Source organism: Gracilinanus agilis, chromosome 3 (genome assembly GCF_016433145.1).
Source record: "Gracilinanus agilis isolate LMUSP501 chromosome 3, AgileGrace, whole genome shotgun sequence".
Lineage (NCBI taxonomy): Eukaryota > Metazoa > Chordata > Mammalia > Didelphimorphia > Didelphidae > Gracilinanus > Gracilinanus agilis.
Window position 1 is genome coordinate 107,460,507 of NC_058132.1, and position 20,999 is coordinate 107,481,505.

Sequence of the window (20,999 nt, forward strand, 5' to 3'; positions counted from 1 at the left end):
CCAAATTCTGGCACCTTCCTCTCTCTTCAATAGTTCCAATTTATTCTGAATAAAACTCATTTGTACATAGTTGTTTGCATGTTGTCTCCCTCACTAGGCTGGAAGCTCCTTGAAGACAGAATCTATCTTTGCTGCCCTTTGTATCCCCCAATGCCTTAGCACAGTGTCTGGGATATAGTAGGTGCCTAACAAGTGCTTATTTACTGACAAGTGAAATCTCTTTATGCTAAGAAAATAAATTTTACTGTCATCAAAGAGTACAGATGATATCCATCATACCTAAAACCAAGTTTTAAACTGCACAAGGACTAAATATGCAGGATTTTCATAAAATGAAGAAAGCTTCACATAAAGCAATCAAGCATCAAATACCTATTAAGGAGCTAACTCTGTCTTTGATGAGTTGGTTCCTCCCAGAACTTCCATTTTAATTAGGATGCCTCTAGGATGCCATGTCTCCATTCTTCTCCAAGCTGCCCTGCTCAATCTCCACTGGACTTTCCCTACCATGTCCATACTGGATACCTTCATTTCATCCTACTTCCCTTTTCAGCTTCTTCTTGTCTGCAGTTTTACCCCATTAGAATGGAAGCTCCTTGAGGATATAAAGGGTTTTTTTTTAATGTTTGTACCTGTACTATCAGTGTTTAACACAGTGCCAAGCACTTAAAGCTCTGGGTGAGGCCCCAGGGACCACAAAGTATAGAATATGACTGAGAGATTACTTCAGTCTTCTAATTAACATGATCTGTAAAATAATCTTTTACATATTCTATTAACCTAAAAAATTTAAGAAGGCTTCTAATATATTGAGTAGACTAGATCCTCTAAGAATCTCTATATAAGAAATTGGGGGGGGGGGAAGTGAAAAGGACAAAAAGTCCTGGTCAATTTGCAATCTACACCAATGTAAGGGAGTAGTCAGATCAATAAGATCACAGACTCATTAAGCATTAGAATATTTTTATATTTTCTTTAAGAGCACAATCAAAAATTTATAACAGGCTCTTTAATAAGTGTCTTGATAATAGGGTACTATTACTTATTAAGTTTTTTAATTTCCTAAATGTATTCCAATATCATATATCCTTTAAAATAGCTATGCAGAATAATTTTAATAATATATCCATTTTAAACCCTGTTTTACAGGATCAATCAATCAACATGAGACAGAGAGCCTTCAGTTTTCATAGGGCCAACATATCATCAAGCAATTAGCTTAGGTTCTTAGTAAATTTCTAAGGGCAGCTAAATTTCCTTTGTGTCAGTCTAGTGAAGCCAATGGAACCCTTCTTCAAGAATTATGTTTTTAAATGCATAAAATAAAACATATACTATAATAAAATTAAGTTGAAATAGCTAAGAACTGCTACTTTACTACCTCAGAATCATATATTTACCAGTCTAATGTGACAATTTCATTCCTACCTTCTTGCTTGATTCCCATTATTGTATTGAGCTTCCTTGCCTAGTGTAATATTATCTTCCTTTTAGTTTTCATCTCCATTCTTTTAATGTTATGATTTCTCTAGGATACTTGTCCTTTGTGTCACTTTCCTCAATCAGGAGGTATATTCTTTTTTTTTTTAAGGCAAAAGTGACTGCCTAGAGTCACATAACTATTAAGAGTCTGAAGCTGGATTTGAACTCAAGATGAATTTTCCTGCCTTTGGGCCCTGTACTCTAACTACTGTGCCACCAAGCTGCCCCAGGAGGCATTTTCTTGTACTTCATGGTTTCCTATCCCTCTTATAGCAACTATTCATTTATTTCCCTGCTATACACTTATCTGAAATCTTCCTTATGGTCTGACTTCTGACCTCCAAATATCATTTCACGGAAACTGATGAAAACATATTTTCTAATTCTAATAGGATATTATACAATTTTCCTTATTTCTAAGAGCAGCTAAATTTCCTTAGTAACTACCTAAAGGCGAGGATAACTGCAAAAAAGAGTAGGAGGCTAAGAAAATCTGGGACAGATACATGTAATCATCTGCTATGGAGTTTGGGTATGCAGAAAGAGTAGGGAGTTAAACTAGAACAGGGGTTCTTAACCAATTTTGTGTCAGTCTAGGAAAGCCACTTTGCTGATACTACAAATTTTGTGACTACATGAATGAGGGTAAAGGAGGATCACCTCTAATGACAACATACACAGCATTTTATAAAATCATGCAATTTTGGTAATAGAGTATATATTCTCTGAGTACATGGTGCATAGAGTTTTTCTATCCAAAATGACCACATGGCTTCCCAAATTGTTTTTAAGGCCCATCAACTTCCTATCAATCAAATGTTTTTGTAAATCAACAAATATAGTGTAGATGTTATATTAGATTAGTAAATAATGAGTTTTTGGTATTATAATACAGAGATGCCTCAATTAAATAATCTTCAGGGCATAAAGCTTCTTTTGCAAACTGAATGAAGCTAGCTTGGACCAGTGATGGGCAGGTCTGAACACCAAGTGCTCCTGTTGCTGAGGGTCAGGAATTCATCTTTGGATTACAGCCAACTGAAGCCTCTGGATTGATGAGGGACTAATCCACCTCTTGTGTAAGGGGGACAGGGAGGAAATGTCTTGCAACATAAACAGTAGGAAAGATGTCCCCTGCAGCAGCACTAGTTACTGGCAAAACTGGGACAAGAAGCCAAGTCTCCTGAGCTGCCTTCAACAGCTTCCCCAAGTTAAGGAACATATACTTACAGTGAATGACAGGTTACCAAAGGGTAAGGATTCTCCATAGTAGCGATGCTCAGCAAATACTAACATGGCTTTCAGCTCCTCAGCCACATCCCACATGAAGCCCTAGAAACAGTTTATAAAGGCACAATAGAACAGTTCTAAGAAAAAGCTAAATGCATGTAAGACACATCTAAAAACACCTATTTTGAAAACGTCATTCCTTAACCACTCTGAGAAGCTGCTTAGTTTATGCCCAGTGGGCAATCATTTTTGATGGCTAATTTCATATAATGTAAGATCATTTAAAATGACTAATCTGCCAGTTATCTCAAACTCTGATTTTGACCCACAACAGAATGATAAGTATAACTAAAAGATCCAATCAGAAAAAAATACTAAAATGATTCTGGGAATCATTGAGAATGCTAAAGATGGTTCCCACCCTCATAGATATTTATAAACCAAAGATGGAGGGAGTATAGATATTAATCTATAGTTGAAGCATTATAGAAATATTAATAAATGAGCATGAGACATTATAAGTTCTCAGTCAGGTATGTGAGCTTTTCAGATGGAAAAATTTTTAAGCATTCTCTACCCTCAGGACTCCAAAACAAACAAACAAAAAAGGAAAGTATAATTTATCTTTTAATATGTTCATATGTTTTAATGAAGCTCAAGATCGCCTTTTTATTGAAAAAACTATTAGAATGATAAAATGTTTTATACAATTACACATGTAAAATCTCTGCTGGATTGCTTGCCATCTTGGGGGGGGGCAGAGAGTGCAGGAGAGGGAGGAAGGTCAAAAGAAGAGAAAGAATATAGAACTCAAACCTTTTTTTAATTGTTTTTACATGTAATAGGGAAAAATTTTTTGAAAAAGAAAATTTAATATAGTTCAACCCATCTAGTTGAGTTTAATCTAATAACTACAATATTCTGTTATTTCAATGATCCCTTAATTTCTTTGCCATTTAATACAAGCATTTGCCTGCTAACCTGTGCTTCTTCCTTAGCCTAGTTCACAATCCACACACTTTCTCTTCAACTTACTAAGCACATTTTAGTTCCATTATTCATTTACTCTATTAAGTGTATGTGTATGCATGTATGCTGTATTGTACCTATGTATACATATGCATGTATTAAGAACTGAAAGTGAACTCAGAATGAGTTATAAAAGTATACCTAGTCCAACATTTTTGGAAGAAAGTTAAAGGCCAAAGAGGGAAAATGATTTGTTCAGTGTCTATAGCTCAGGATGAGGGCAAGTTCTTTTTTTTCCACCTCCAAATACATTAATAAAATCTATACAAGAAGACATCTATTTTATTTTTTTCCCATAATCACATGGGTTGCTCCCCCTTCCTTTTTTAATTTTTTTAATTCTTATTTTTTTTTCATGGTTACATGATTCATGATCTCTCCCTCCCCATTCCTGGAGTTGACAAGCAATTCCATTGGTTTATACATGTATTTATTACTCAAAATCTGTTTCCATATTATCTATATTTGTAATAGAGTAATCTTTTAAAACCACAACCCCAAATTACATACCTATTTAAACAAGTGATATAAATCATATGTTTACTCCCACATTTCTTTCTCTAGATATGGATAACATTCTTTCTCAAAGTCCCTCAAAATTGTCCTGGATCACTGCATTGCTCTTAGCAGCAAAGTTAATTAATTACCTTTGATCATCCCACAATGTTTCAGTTATTGTGTATAATGTTTTCCTAGCTCTACTTATTTCATTCCGAATCAGTTCATGGACGTCTTTCCAGTTCTTATAGAAATCAAGCAGTTCATCATTCCTTATAGCACAATAGTATTCCATCACCATCATATACCACAATTTGTTCAGCCATTCCCTAATTGAGGGATATCCCCTCATTTTCCATTTTTTTGCCACCACAAAAAGGGAAGCTATAAATATTTTTGTACAAACAGAACCTTTCTCATTTTTTTATCTCTTTGGAATAAAAACCCAGTATTGGTATTGCTAAAGACATCCATTTGAAGATGTAGTTAGCTATTTCTTGTCTTTTCCCATTCCCTATTGAAAGGAAATCTTTGTAAACATAAATTCAAATGTTTATACTCACTTGCACATTATAAAACCAAAGACCAATGTTTCCTTCATTCCAAATACAGAAAAAGGGTTAAGAAGGTTAAAAGTGATTGGCCATGTGAAAACAGTTGGTCCTACATGGAAATACCAGTACTTCAAAATGCCCCTGACTAATTTAGCTATACAGTCAATTCCCAATTATTCATACTAATTGTAAGGCCTAGAAAGTTCAAAAAACATAATGTAATTAGCTTTTATAATGTGTTTTTGTACTTAACATTTGAATATGTATGTATAGCATTCTGGGATTTTGGTCTAAAACAATCATGATGCCTTAGACTGAAGAGATTTGACTCAGGAGCTGGGAAAACGTCCAATTTCCCCATCCAGGCCCCATGCAGAGAATAAATAAATAAATTGTATTCTCTTTTCATGGCTGCTCTTCCATTGCCTCATCATGGCACAGAGATGACCCTAGGTTCTAGAATGTTATTATAGCAGAGCTCAAATTCTGGCAGATTTTACTAAGTGAGAAAGGCATCAAATATTGGCTTGGCAAAAGACTGTCATCTTTTGGACCAAATGATCAAACTAGCTAAAATTTCATGAAGCTTAACTCCAGAAGCTTAGCCATTGGATGACAATCTTATTTATTGGAAAAAGGGGTGGGAATGAATCACATCAACTCCCAAGAACCACCTTCTAAAGTATAGAGGAACAGAAGACTATATTGGTGAAGGGAATATCCATACCTGTAGAAAACAATAGGTGTTTAAAAATAAGCATGTATATGATCTAAAAAACTTCCTAAAAATAACAGATAATTGGGTATAGGGAAATCAAAAAGTTTCTCTGTATTCAGAGCAGAAGTCATTGAGATTGATCCAAAGTCTGAACTAATTCATGCTAGCACCAATAGATCCTTCTGCCTAAGAAAGTCATTGTATTTCTTCAAAAGGACAGCTATTAAACTAAATGAATCATTAATTGGCAAAATTTCAGGAATTGTGTGACAAAAGGAAGTGGAGAGAATGCCCATATTTTGTTGGAAGAGATTTGAGGACAGGACATCACAAAATAAACAAATCAGTCCAGTCTGAGAGTATACACTGTCCCTGCTTTTTACAGTTCATTTTTCCTTCTACTACTCTCTAACCAAAAAAAATTCTCTAAGAGAACAAAGTTTTTTTACTTATGGAAATAATGTATGTTCTTCCTACGTAATAAGGAATGAATTTTTGTGAAAGTATCTGGAAAACAATAAGGCACTTTGCAGATGGAAAGTATTGTCACAATTCACAACTGCTTCCCTGGCAGTAACAGAGGGCTTCAGAACTGTTGGGTTGAAGTACAAGGCAGAATATCGCCTAACAATATATAGTAATTTCTCACAGGGTTGCCTATAAACTTAGGACTGACTGTAAACCTGAAAACAAAATTAATCAGGCATATGCTGAAATTTAAGGATCTGTTCTCAATGTCAAAAGTCTAATCTACATATGTATATGTTGATATATATTTATATACACACACATATACACATGTACATTTTAGACATTGTTGAATATTAAATGACATGTACAGGATCATAGGAATTAGAACTAGAAGGAACCTTAGTCTTCATCTAACCTAACAGATGAGTAAACTGAGGCCCAGAGAGAATAGCAACTTATTCAAGATTATATAGTTAGAAAGTTCCTCTGAAATCAAGTCTATCCCTCTTGCCATTGGACCAAGATGCCTTCAGAGAAGCAAAAATCACCTAACTCAGTTCCTAGAGAAGACCAATCAGTTTGTAAATGTGCATAAAAGAGCTAAAGAGAAGTTGTAGAAGAAAGAATTTAATTTCTTTATCAAGTGATCTAATAAAATTGAATAGCTTTTCAACCAGCATAATCCTTTACATTTCAATAGAATATCATACATAGTTTACAAAAGTTTGCATGGCTTATCTCACTTTAGCTGTATAATCATGCTGTGAGATAAGGGAAATAGAGATTATTCCCAAAAAGTAATAAACTTGGCTCAAAGTAGCTGAGTGATTTAACCAACACTACAGAGCTGACAAGTAAATGCAAAGGTATTATTTATCAAGTAATTTTTTGATATTTGATTAATTTTACTATAAGTTCTTAAATTCTTATAATTATAATAAAAACAAGAAATAAAATTCAAATTTCTGGCTTCAGTACAATTACAATATAATTAGATTCACATGTCTCCCTATTGAAAATATACAGTTCTAGTTTTACTAAATGCTTCTATGGGAGAACAGAAATCAGGCCCTTTCCCCAACCCTGGCAAAATCTAGGCTATTAGCAGGTGGAAGCTGATGCTCCTGTACTGCCCATACTAGACTGGGTTGTAGCAGCCTCTTCTGCTTTACTTCTTTCCTAGTTATAGTTATAGATGATTGAGTAGTGCTCCTGAGATGGACATTTCCAGCCTTCCAGGAATCTCTGAGGGTAATTCAGAAGTCTTAGGTCCCTCAGTCAGGGTATACTGGTATAGTTTTAGACTGGTTGATCCTTTCTAACTTCAAATCCTAGAATTTTGTACGTCATTTAATAATTGTAAAATTTCTTCAATTCCTACAACTATTTCTAGGGGGACTGCTTCATCATTTCAAAGCACCAAACTGATTTACCACCATCACATCTATCATAGAAATTGCTCTACTGGATGGCCCCTATATGCCTATCCCCACACATGCTCCATGGAATACAACTTCCAATATATGTTAAATGAGAGATTTGGATTAGGTGATCTCTAAGGACCCTTCTAGTTCTAAAACTATAATCCTATGAAAATAAGCTACTGGATTGTTGTTATGAACTTGTCACCACATAAAACAAAACATCTCAAATTAAAATTAAATCTGCATATTCCTACCTTTGCCCAGTTCTATCACAAAGACAAATTGAATATATATATATATATTTCATATACTTAATCATACCGTATTTTTGCAAAACCAGGTAATATCTCCTTCATTTCCAGTGTAGAAAAGTATTACACCATTTTCTTTCTTCCAGTATTGATCGGCTATTAGGTACCGTTGTTTAAATGTTAAATTAACATCAAATCCAAAGTGATCAACCTGTAACCAAAATAAATAATGTTTTAAAAAAGTAAATTAGAGACAAATGTAGTTAAGGGAGTTAAATGGTATCTTTCCTAAAATTAAAACCTACAGAAAAAAGACATATACACCCAATAGAGACAAGTCCATTTTTTTCTCCTTAATTTTCCAAAATAAGACTTTAGGTGCTCTTTCACATTTAGTTGTCCCATCAGGATATCAAATTCAACACATTCAAAATTAAACTCACCATCCTCTTTCCTATACTGTCTCTCCTCCAAATGTTTCTATTTCAGTAGAGGCTAACAGTGTCTCAGTACTTTAAATTAACTTTGCACACCTAAAATGGCCATTTGTATATCATATATAGAGTAAATAAAGATCCCTCTCTGTCTCTGTCTCTGTCTCTGTCTCTGTCTCTGTCTCTCCCCTTTCCCTTTACACACACACACACACACACACACACACACACACACACACACACACACTCTATACTCACCCAAAACCTAATGGCTATAAACATATTGACTGAAAATGTAAGGTTGAGTTAAAAAGACTTGAAATAATTCTATTTTCTAAGAAGCTCTACCGGAACACTATATGTCAAGAAATAGAGAGAACAACGTCTTCTCCATACCAAACATGATATTTGCTTGGACTTCCCATTTCCAAAGCTATGTACTTGAAACTACTAAGACCAGTAATCAACTGTTTCCAGTTTCGATTGGGTAGGGAGAGGCTGCCCTCTTCTGGCAGATTGACTCAAGTCTACATCTTTAACTCAAAGAAGACAGGTACAATCATTGTTTATAAACTATTTCTTGCTTTCTAAAATAATTTGATTTAATTCAAAATAGGAAGCTATGTCACTTAAATATAAATGGCAGCACCAACATTTAAAATACAGTCCAATTCCAAGAGAGTTCTTTCCAGACAATGACACTGAAATTTTTCAAATGTTATCCTTCACCTAATGCTACAAAACTTAATCATTAAGAATGGTTGGTGGAAAAGAAACAAAAAAAGAGAATTCACTATACATGAAGTATCAAAATAACACTACTCAAGTTCTACTCTGATGCCCCATTAGGACATAGAATTAAACCCAAATTCTTGAAGATAATGCCAACCAACCTAAGCTGTGGCATTTCCTTTCATGTTGAAAGACCCTGGAATATGAGCCTGATGGTCTTCTGAGGTCCACCCCAGTCAACTCTGAAAAAAAGTTTATTACTAGGATTACCACAGGATAATGAGTCTTTCAGCCAAAGCAACTCAATACAAAGTACCTACAAAAACACGGAGGGCTTGCAATCTGCAATGTGTAGTAAGGGCTAGGCAATGGGGATTAAGTGACTTGCCCAGGGTCACACAACTGGGAAGTGTCTGTGCCATATTTTAACCTAGGACCTCCCATCTCTAGGCCTGGCTTTCAATCTACTGGGCTACCCAGCCACCCCCCACATAATGATGTGTAGTGAAGGGAGTTTTATCTACACCTGACAAATGACAATTATTTAAAGTACAAATAATTTTAAATAACTTAAAGCCAAATAATTTTAGTAGTAAAACTGCTAGCAAATAAATTTCATGGTACATATCTCATATTCATATGCAAGGTGTTATGTACACTTTGGGGGCCAATCACCATTCCGGTAGCCCTTGAGAAGACAGTAATAAAGACTATCATAGGACCACAGGTGTCATTACCAACTTGTGTGAATAGGTACGCCTTTACTTGATCTGAAAACCTCTAATAAACTATGTAAAGATCTGGTAAATGAGCTAATCCCATTTCCCATTATTTTAATCCTTTCCTTCCTCAAGTTTTAACTTCTGTGAATTAAAATTTTAAATTCCAAATACCTCTCTTAGTTGTAAGATCACATAATGATTTTTTTTTTTAATTTAAACCCTTGCCTTCCATGTATTGGCTCCAAGGCAGAAGAGTGTTAAGGGCTAGGCAATGGGGATTAAGTGACTTGCCCAGGGTCACACAACTGGGAAGTGTCTGTGCCATATTTTAACCTAGGACCTCCCATCTCTAGGCCTGGCTTTCAATCTACTGGGCTACCCCCCACATAATGATTTTTAACTGGACCTAGGATTTCATCTCTCATTAAGAATCTTCCTCAATAAATGTACTTTCTCTGAATAACCACTTGATCCATTACTCCATACTGCCTTTCATATAATTCTCCAACATTTCTTACTTCTAAGAAAGAAGTCTCAGACACTCAATAAAGACTCAGCTGTATAATGAGTTTTGTAATGGACTCTGAGAAGAATGTATATCCCTGGCCTTAAGTGGAGTTTATAATCAAAAGATACATTCACTTGAAAAAAAAAAACAACCATATAAAGCTAATCATCAGTGCCCAATCAATTTGATAATAAATTGAGCTAATGGTCCCTCCCAAAGTCTATTACTAAATAATGCCAAGATGAGCATTTTGAAGGAGAAGCAGTAAGTGTAATGAAGGGAGAATGGACCTCTGTCTGAATTCAAGTCTTGTTTCTAACATAATGGCTGTGTCTCTAGGGAACTCTCTAAGATCAAAAGTTGCACAGCAGTTGCCAATCTACACTAGAAAATGGAGTTTCCTTCCCAGAAATTCCCATACCAATAAAATCATAAGGCCTTTCCCCCTCAAAAAAAAAAAATCTTTTGGAAAAATAATTTGTTTCAACTTCCAAAGAAACAAGACTCTAGACCTATGATAATCCTAAATCTTCATATGTAGTAACAAGAATACACAAATAACAATTTCCAATGACCTCAAGAAGTTTTGAACCAGTAAATTCATGGGCAGTAAGCCCTGAAGCCAATAATCATAGTCCCGAGACAAATATCACTTGTGACAAAATTAAAAGCAAAGTAAAAATTGTTAAAAAAAAAAAAAAAACCACAAGGGGGTGCTGTTGTACAATCCAGCTCTTCAGATAATGGGGAGAAAAAGTTGTTAACCCTCATTATTTGTTTTTTGTTTGTTTTTGATGAAAGTGGGGGGCTTGAGTAAGGAAGGAGCCTTAGAAATAATTTATTTTTATTATTTTGAGACAAAAATTTTTGTTTTGTTTTTTTTGTTTAATAATGGGATAAAGTCATCTTTCAGAGTTCAAATCAGGCCAGGACCTAATGCAGGTATTTAATAAATGCCTGTTGATGTGTGTGTGAGGATGTGGGTGGATGGATGAAGACACGCAATCTATATCTAAATGGAAATCTATCAAGATTCTCAAAATGCTTCACTAAAACCTCCATGAACAGATCAGATTCATAACTGAATTTATAGTCTTATGTAACATAACATTACAATGGTGCAGAAATATCTAATATAGCAACAACAGACCCAAAAAATTCCTAGAAAAATCACTTTCACAAATTAATGTTGACTATGTGATTCTGAGATGGTGGTAGGTGGATTGGTAGGTGGGTTTGTTGCAGTGATCTGTATGTTTAAATGGTTTTTAGGGAACTAACACAATCTAATGAGGTTTGGGGAGGGAAAGGAGGAATGCTTTTGGGGTGTTGAATTATATACCTGAAGGAAAAATTAATAAGCAGGTAATATGAAGAATTGAGAAGTGTCATTGCCAGAAACAAGACTCCTAGGAAACAAGTCTCAGAGGATAGATAGGAAAGTGGGGGGGGGGGGTAATTAATCAGAAATAAAGCAGAAAGAAGCACATCAAGAAAGCCTAAAGACTTCCAATTTATGGCATCAGTGCAATGTGTAACACTAAAACAGTAGGGGTGGGGAGTGTATTCAAACCAAAGAATTTATAAGGTAAGAGTAGCTATACTGGAGACATAAAAGAAGGAGAGATTGCCTGGAGATCGGCTCTCTTGGACGAATAGATCTTATTAGAACAATGTAAGGTAGAACCAAGAGGGGATAGGGGTTATAGAGAAGAAAAATGCAGCTTAATATAAGGGAGAACTATATCTAATGAGAGCTGACTGATAATGCAAGGGGCTGCCTCCTAAGGGAGTGCACTCTCTATCACTGAAGCACTTAGATATGTGATGACATTCTGATGATGTGTTAGGTATGAATGAAGTAGAAAAGAATCCTACACTGGGTGGAATGGGTGGGGTCTAATTAGGTCTCTAAGGTTCCCTAGGACAGATTTGATTGAGTTGAGATATGGCATTTGTTTGCCCTAGGCAAGTTTAAAAATTGATTCTTACTAAATCCCTTCCATGATTACCATCTCCAGGAATTTTGAAGCTTCGGCTTATAAATGCCAATGTGCCAAAGAAGTAAGAATTTTCTGATATTAAAAATGTGCTACTACAAAAAAGTAATAGGAAAACATATCTTTCACTGCAGCCCTCTCTATGTTGGAAGCTCTAATTAGCTGCCTACCTTTTCTACCCCTCATCCTTAGTTCTTGGGATGTCTGTCCTTCTCAAAAATTTTCCTGTAGACCCAAAGACCCTTATTTATATCCACCAACCTAGATGCCATGATGCAGTGTTGACTTGTATAAAAAATAGCAATTAATATATCTAGAGATTCACAAAAGATAAAACCTTATGATTTATCACAATAGGTTAAATGATAAAATGTATGTAAAAAAATCTATGGAGTCAAATATATATATATATATATATATGGACATAATATGGTTTTAAGAGGATGCTGACCCACAGAATATACCAAACTTGTTCAATTAACTAGCATTTGTTAAGCATTTACTATGTGCCAGGCACCATGCTAAGGGCTGGAAATACAAATATTGTAGAAGCAAAAAAGTCTCTGCCCTCGAGGAGCTTACATTCTAATCAGGGAAGATAATACAAAAAAGAAAGTTAAAGAAGGAGAAGGAGAGGAGAAGAGAACGAAGAAGGGTGGAGAGGTACATGAAGTCCAAAGGAATACAGTCTGTGGAAAAATGAAAAGATGAGTGGCCTGGATGACCCCCTCAAATGGAAGATTCTGAGAAGAGCCACTGAAGGGTCTGTGAACCCAGTAGTAAAAAGGCCTTGCTCTCTAAGGAAAAGACGGGAGTGGAGTGCACTTGTCTCAACCAAAAGGGCTGAAAATGTTAGTTACTAATTAATCCTTGACCAGTATTGGCCCAGATGGTCTCACTACAGAGAGAGAACATTTTCCCACACCAAACCTTGTGGCAGAAAAGTCAACACAGGAGATGAGTTTCAGTCTATGGTCACCTCAACTCAGAAAGAAACAGCAAACTGCAGCTACAGATGCAGCAAAAGCAACTGTAGCAGCAAAGAAGTCTTGAGGTCTACACCAGGGAGAAGATTGGGATTGAGAAGCTACAAGGAACAACAAGACCCCGTGCTGGACTCGGAGGCTGTGAAAACTCCAACAGGAAAGAGAAGCAGCTACACGGCAAAGCTCTCTCCCTAGAAATACTGAATTTCCCCTTACCTTTTCCTGGGTGAGTGAGACTCTGGAAAAGTGTACCCTTTGCTTTTAACGAGGAGGCTGAGAATTGTCACATTGCTTTATTTTCTTGTGTTTGTTTTGCTATTGTGTCCCAATTTAAATGTTTTGATTTTTGATTTATACTTCTTGCCTGGTGTGGTGGCAACAAATATACTGAATGAAGACTCCAGTTAGGTATCAGCTCCATAAATTAAAATCAAATAGTAGTGTGATTCCAGTGTTGAATGAGGTACCCATTGCATGCAATCATTCTTAAAATCAAAATAATGTACAATATGTAAGTATCCAACAGAAGAGCAAATACCATATTATAAAAGGCACAAAGAGGGCAAAAGAAAGGTCACTACGAACTTAGGACGGGTCAGTAAAAATCTCCTAAAGGAAGTAGTCTTTGAATTGAATTTCAAAAATGAGTATCACTTATAACCAGTATCATTTTAGAGACATTTTGTCATTTTATCCTGAAGTAGACACAAGGGTTTGCAAAGCAAAAACTCCATCACAAAGACAACTACAGTTTAAGTGCAATAAATGTTACAAAGGTGGAAGAAGTGAATAAATTATATAACCAATAAGATCCTTCAAACCAAATCAACATTTAATAGAGCTATTAAAAAAAAAGTAGAATGAACTATGTTCCTCCTCTCTAAAGGTCTTCAAGCAAAGGGAAAATCATTACTCGTCAAATACATTTTGTACTGGAAATATTTTCACACTCAGGTCAGAATAAATGGCCTTTCATGTTCCTTTCAATTTTGAGATTCTGGGACATTCCCTCTAGGAAAGGACTTTGTCATGTCCCCTTCTGGAGAAGCCTATGGACCCCTTCTCAGAATTATGGTTTGTTTTGTTTTTAAGAATACTTTATTTTCCCACAATTACAAAGTAAAAACAATTTTTAACATTTATTTTTTTAAAACTTTGAAATCCAAATTCTCTCAAAATAATGTTTTTAATTCATAAAATACATAGGACCAAAGAGGAGAGCAGGACAGCTGGGTGGCTCAGTGGATTGAGAGCAAGGCCCCAGAGATGGAAGGTCCTGAGTTCAAATCCGACCTCAGACACTTTCTGGCTGTGTGACTGTGGGCAAGTCACTTAACTGCCATTGCCTAGTCCTTACTGCTCTTCTGCCTTGGAATCAATACATGGTATTGGTTCCAAGACAGGAGGTAAGGGTTTGCTGGGGGTTTTTTAAGGGTTAAAAAAAGGGGGGAGGGGGAGCCAATTATATTTAAAGAAGAAAAAAAAAAGAGGAAACCAAATATAATTATCAAAATATTTTCCAAAAACAAGTTCCCAAGCCCCGAGTTAAGAAGCTGCTAAGTGGTTTAGTGGATTGAGAGCTAGGCCTAGAGATGAGAAATCCTGGGTTCAAATATGGCCTCAGACACTTCCTAGCTGTGTGACCCTGGCAAGTCACTTAACCCCATGGCCTAGTCCCTACCACTCTTCTGCCTTGGAACCAATACTTAGCATTGATTCCAAGATGGAATGAAGGACAGGAGGAAGAGGAGGAGGAAGAGGAAGAGGAAAAGGAAGAGGAGGAGAAGGAGAAGGAGAAGGAGGAGAAGGAGAAGGAGAAGGAGGAGAAGGAGAAGGAGAAGGAGAAGGAGAAGGAGAAGGAGAAGGAGAAGGAGAAGGAGAAAAGCAGGTCCTTCACCACTTTATCATCTAGTCAAAATGACCAACTTGCTATCCCTCACAGAAAACATTCCATCTATCACCTCCAAGCCCAGGTGATCTTCCTGGGCCACAGTAAATCTTGGATCTGAAGTCAGGAATACACATCTCCACAAGTTCAAATCTGGCCTCAGACGTACTAACTTTGTGACCCCTTCATTTTCCTCATCTGTAAAATAAACTGGAGAAAGAAAATATACTTCCGGTATATTTGCCAAGAAAACCCCAAATAGGGTCCCAAAGAGTTGGACACAACTGAAAAAAAGATTAAATCCCTCTTCATTTGCACTACTTAGGTTCTCTAGCTTCCAGCAAAGCTTCCAAGTGCCATTTCCTACCCATCTGTCCTTAGCCCACCCCCATTCTCCAGCTGCTAGTGTCTCTCCTTCACTGGTCTTGTACTTTATAGTTTGTATTTACTTTGATGTGCATATTTCTTTCACCTAATAATGTTTTTTTTGTTTTTCCTATGTAACCCTAACTGTTGGCACACAGTATGAATTTAAGACCTGTCCATGGAAGATTCTAAACACTTGAATGAATAAATGAACAATGAACCTAAAAAATTAACCAAGACCTAGATTACTCTGTATCACCTAGATAACTATGATTCCTTCTGGTTATTTTAAATAAATTATTTGTTAAAAATAAAATATATCTAGGCTACCTTCAAGGTGTTTAATACTCTGAAAAATAAAACCTTTACAGAGTTCCGATACAGTAAATAAGGAAGCAAATGTCTAAGGGGAATTCCATGAAAAAAAGCCCAATTCTGAGTCCATTGTCAAATGGTCTCAAGAGACTCACTTTTCATTTTAAAAAACCCTACTGCCCCCTAGAAAAACACTCTCTTAATTGTTTTAAATGTTCATCCTGCCTGAATGATAAGGTCACGGTGAAAAGATACAGGAAAGGAGGAGGATATCCTCACATGAAACCAAAAAGCCCAACACAATAGCCACAAGGCAAAGAATTAGAGAGCAGCTTCCTATGATTAGGTTCTGGTTCCTTTTCCACAGGATCATTATCTTTTAGAACAACTGTTGGCTGTTTCTGAAGATAAATGAGGAATTTCTTTCAGTGGTTACAGTCTGCTCCTTAACTCCCACCAGTCATCTTATTCAGGATATCTTAAGGCTAAAGGGTGACCCTGGCAGACCAACGTGACTTAGACTGGATAGAATCCAATCAGACAAAGACAAATTAAAGACCTACTGCTTGTACTGAACTAGTTAATTCAATTCTGCTTCCTTAAAAATCATTTTTTACTCTACTACCTTTACATTAGATGTTTATCATTAAAAAGTATAAACTAGGGGCAGCTAGGTGGGTCAGTGGATATAGAAAGCCAGTTGTGGAGATAGGAAGTCCTGGGTTCAAATCTGACATCAGATACTTCCTGGCTAGGTGACCCCTGGCAAGTCACTTAACTCCAATTGCCTAGCCCTTACAGCTCTTTTGCCTTGGAACCAATACTTAGTATTGATTCTAAGTCAGAAGGTAAGGGTTAAAAAAAAAAAAATTACAAGTCAACCCAGAAACCATCATAGATAATTCAAATGAAACTCAGATCAGGGAGAGCAATAATTAAAAGTATGATTTTCCTTAAAGATTTGGCCAAAGGCATATTGCTCTAACACTTCATTTTTCATCATGGAAAAAAACACATTTAAACTATGTAATTAGTTAACATGACACTTTTTTATACTAAACCACAGTGTTATGGTTCTAAATTCTACCTAATAGTCTGCTAATGATTTTTTAATAACATAATTCTGCCATAATCTGGGAAACAATGACAAATATTTCTTTGATTTCAGGTACCTTTTCAATAAAGCATATTTTTTAAGAAAAGAAAAAACTGCAAAAAATATCACCAAGATAAGCTTTGACCCAAAGAGTCATTTCTTTTCAAATATCTGTCAATAACTTTAAGGCTGGAGTCTTGAACAGAGTGAGGCAAGTATTGCCAGTCAGCACTTACTCACCCATCCACCTCAGTAGGTTATTTACCTATTAACAGTAAGTTAGGGGGTAGCTGAGTGGCTTAGTGGATTGAGAGCCAAGCCTAGAGACAGGAGGTCCTGGGTTCAAATCTGACCTCAGACACTTCCTAGCTGTGTGACTCTGGGCAAAGTCACTTGACCCCCATTGCCTAGCCCTTACCACTCTTTCACACTGTATTGACTCCAAGACAGAAGGTAAGGGTTTAAAAAAAAAAAAAGTTATACATAAGGATTTCTGGCAGACCAAACACAAAAGGAGTTATTTTTGCCAGTGCCTACAGATGCAAACGGGCTATAGGGGCAATCTTTTTGTCCCATAGACAACACTCCCTGCCCCCCAGACTCCATCCACCTAGAAACAAATTCTTTAAGAAATAGCAGAGGAGTTCTAGCTATCTGCTGGTTAAATCTTAGCTCACTGGAATTATTTTGTATACTGATTCTCAATTATGAGTATAAAACTCAAATTAAACCACCCTTGAAGTTGTGAGTGACCCACACCAAGCCCTACCTCCTCCTTATCATGTGAATTTGATTTATTCCAGCCAAGTTCCAGAGTTTGAGGCATTATCAGGACAGAGTAGTCTTGGCTCTGTTCTTTAGAGAACTGGTTCCAGTACTAAACTTCACTGGTCAGCAAAATCTATTGAGAAGTAGATAATCATCTGATGACAGGAGGATTCACCTAGGGGGCAGGTAGTTGGTACATTGGCCAGAGCAGGAAAATCAAAGTTCAAATCTAGCCTCAGATAATTACTAGCTTCGTGCCCCTTGGTGAGTCACTTAATCTCTATTTGTCTCAGTTTCTCAAATGTAAAATAGGGACACACAGGAACAGAAAATGGCAAACCATTCCAGTATCTTTGCCATAAAAACTCCATGGATGAAGAATCAGACACATCTGAACAATAACAATCATATCTAAAGAAATTTAATTTAGCAGAGCTGTGGCATGAGAAATAACTGGGACTGAGGAATCAATCTGCACATTTTTTGAGAGGTAAAGGAATAAAGAGGGTGTGGGGGTAGTTAGCTAACTATAATAAACGCCAACTAAAAACAACACCTTCTGAAGCAAATTCCTCAATTATCATAATTAAAGTACCCTGCTATTATAAGACTGCAGTTCCTCTCTTTACAATTATCAGCTTCACACTGCTTGGTTTATATCCCAAAGAGATAATAAGGAAAAAGGCTTGCACAAAAATATTTATAGCCTCGCTCTTCATGGTGGCAAAAAATTGGAAAATGAGGGAATGTCCTACGATTGGGGAATGGCTGAACAAATTGTGGTATATGCTGGTGATGGAATACTATTGTGCTCAAAGGAATAAAGAACTGGAGGAATTCCATGTGAACTGGAATGACCTCCAGGAACTGAAACAGAGTGAAAGGAGCAGATCCAGGAGATCATTGTACACAGAGACTGATACACTGTGGTACAATTGAACATAACAGACTTCTCTACTAGCAGCAATGCAAGAATCCAGAGCAATGCTGAGGGATTTATGAGAAAGAAAACTAGCCACATTCAGAGGAAGAACTGTGGGAGGAGAAACACAGAAGAAAAACAACTGCTTAAACACATGGGCTGATGGGGATATTATTGGGGATGTAGACACTAAAAGATATCTCTAGTTCAACTATCAATAATATGAAATTAGGTCTTAATGATACATGTAAAACCCAGTGGAATGGCTAAGGGAGTTTGGGGGGCTTGGGGAGAGGGAAAGAACATGAAACATGTAACTATGGGAAAATATTCAAAATAAAAATTTAAAAAAAAAACAATTATCAGCTTTATAACCTGAAATTACATGACAACTAGAGCTACTTGTATATGATGGTTTTATTCCACAACCTGGAACCCCCAAGGTTTTCTGTTATAGAATATTCTTTTTCAAATCTTCTAAATTAGTCAAAAATGTTTAAGAATACAGAACTAATCTTCCCTTCCCAATAGTCCTCCTTTCTCCTCATTCACAATTAGAACAACCACCCAAAAGGGAAACCTCAGCAAGGAACTCTGCACCATTTTGTAAACATATGAATACCGAGTTGAAAACAATGTGAACAATGAAAAAAAGCCCAAGGGAAGCAAGGAAAAGGAAGACTACAAGCACTATTCATGGCTGGCATTGTATAAGCCCCAATTAAACACAATCTAATAAAAAGATAATTAGTGTATAAACTGAATGTAGCCAAGGGCTGAGGAGAATCTAAGATGATTTTATAGAGGCACTAATTTCCATTTGGTAAGAAGAATTAAGGATCAAATGTGATGGGAAATATTAGGTCTTCCAGGAAGATTTTTAAATAGTTTTGCTTCCACATCATACCTATCATTTTCTTTATCTTGTTAAGCATCAGTCAAATCAATAAACATTTGTTAAGCACCTACTATGTGCCTGGCACTGAGGATAACTGATGGGCAACAAGCCCTTTGGTGAGTTGCAGGGGAGGGCTGTCTATCCCAAGAAGCATGTAAAGACTTTTCCCAGTGGAATGGATGGATAAGAACAATTTTCTCCAATGGTCATGAAACTGGAGTGCTTAGAGCTTGGCCAGACACTGAAGATGCCAAGGTCAGCCCCACTCATCTTGACTTTTGTCCTGCCACTGGACTTCCATGATTCTGGAAGAGAGAGTGAGGCTGATGACTTCGTGCAACTCAGCCTCTTTTAAACCCAAGTCATGCCCAAAGTCAAGACATCACCCTCGTGATATCACTAGCCCTTTCTAAAAGGAAGGGCAAAAAATAACTACCTGGCACTGAGCTAAATGCTGTGGATAGAAATATAAATAAAAACAAAGACAGTCCCAGCTTTCAAGGAGCTTAATCTAAACTGAGAGGAAACAACATACACACAAGGAAGATGAATTGGGGAGGGGAAGGGGAAGTACCCAAAGCAAAGGGCCTGACAGTTCCAAATTCCAAAAGCAGTATACCAAGGGAAAAAGAAAGAAAAATCCTGCTGAATCCTTTAAATCAGGCTCATGGCCCTGCCCTCCAAAGGGTTCTGATGAGATATGAATAGCATAAAAATTTAGTTCCACATTATAATGATATTTCCTAATGAAGAGTTTCCTGGATGGAAATTAGTGGATCTATTGTCACTGTTTATTCCTCTTTTGTATTTAAAGCTCTCTAGATCAAATGTTATTCCTGACCCTCACTAAAAGCATTTCACTAATCCTCCATTTTATGCCAGAAATTAAAATTCCATTCTTTGAAACTATCTACAAAACCCTATCTTCCTTTCTTTTTTTGCCTCTCCATCATCTCCAGTCAGTAGCAGTGATTAAAAAACGACTACCTATGTGCTGAAAGGTGTTAAGTTTCCCACTCAGGACTTTGTATCTCTTGGAAGGATTGCTAGATTTCTTCTGGTGATATTATTTAGGCCCATATCAATCACTAGAAGTGGTCTTGGTCATGAAGTTTAAACAAGTCTTTCTGTCAGGTCCCAGATACATGGAAATGGGTCCCGGGGCCAATGGCAGCAGTCACTCACTGGTGTATGCCCTAGCAGCAGCAAAGGGACCCCAAGAAAGTGCACATTGACTCAAACAGTGGTAAAAGTGAAGGAAGGCCCAATATAGCCTTTTGCTTACAATAATCTAGAAATGATTGGCCTTTCTATATTGCTGCCAACACAATGACACAAGTGGTCACTGGACAGCTCCTTCCCAGGAAAGGCTTAGAGCAGTAGTATTATAGTGGGGTGTGGGATCCCCTAGAAAACCCAGGCACTAGAAAGACTCCGAACAATAAAGAGCATGTGAGGAACACCTCCATCCCTGACCCCAAGAATGCAAGTAGCAGGTTCTGAGCAATTAAAGACACAGCAGCATAAACAATAGTCTCCAAGACATGCATTTCATATGCTTTTATAATGGGACTTTTTGCACAGATATAAATCTTTTTGTTTAGACCAGTGGTTCCCAAACTTTTTTGGTCTACCACCCCCTTTCCAGAAAAAATATTACTTAATGCCCCCTGGAAATTAAGAAACCATTTATTGAACTCAGAATAG

General features: G+C 36.6%; 1 protein-coding gene across 1 annotated transcript in view; it reads right to left on the bottom strand.

Moving 5' to 3' along the window:
• The window catches only part of LOC123240528 (prolylcarboxypeptidase), a 74,034-nt gene that overhangs the window by 39,798 nt on the left and 13,237 nt on the right, over nt 1-20,999 (bottom strand). The window contains exons 2-3 of the mRNA XM_044668189.1: nt 7,728-7,868; nt 2,713-2,814 (exon numbers count right to left, since the gene is read on the bottom strand). Coding sequence (XP_044524124.1) covers nt 2,713-2,808 — 96 coding nt within the window. The 5' untranslated portion in view covers nt 2,809-2,814; nt 7,728-7,868. The remainder of the gene's footprint in view (nt 1-2,712; nt 2,815-7,727; nt 7,869-20,999) is intronic.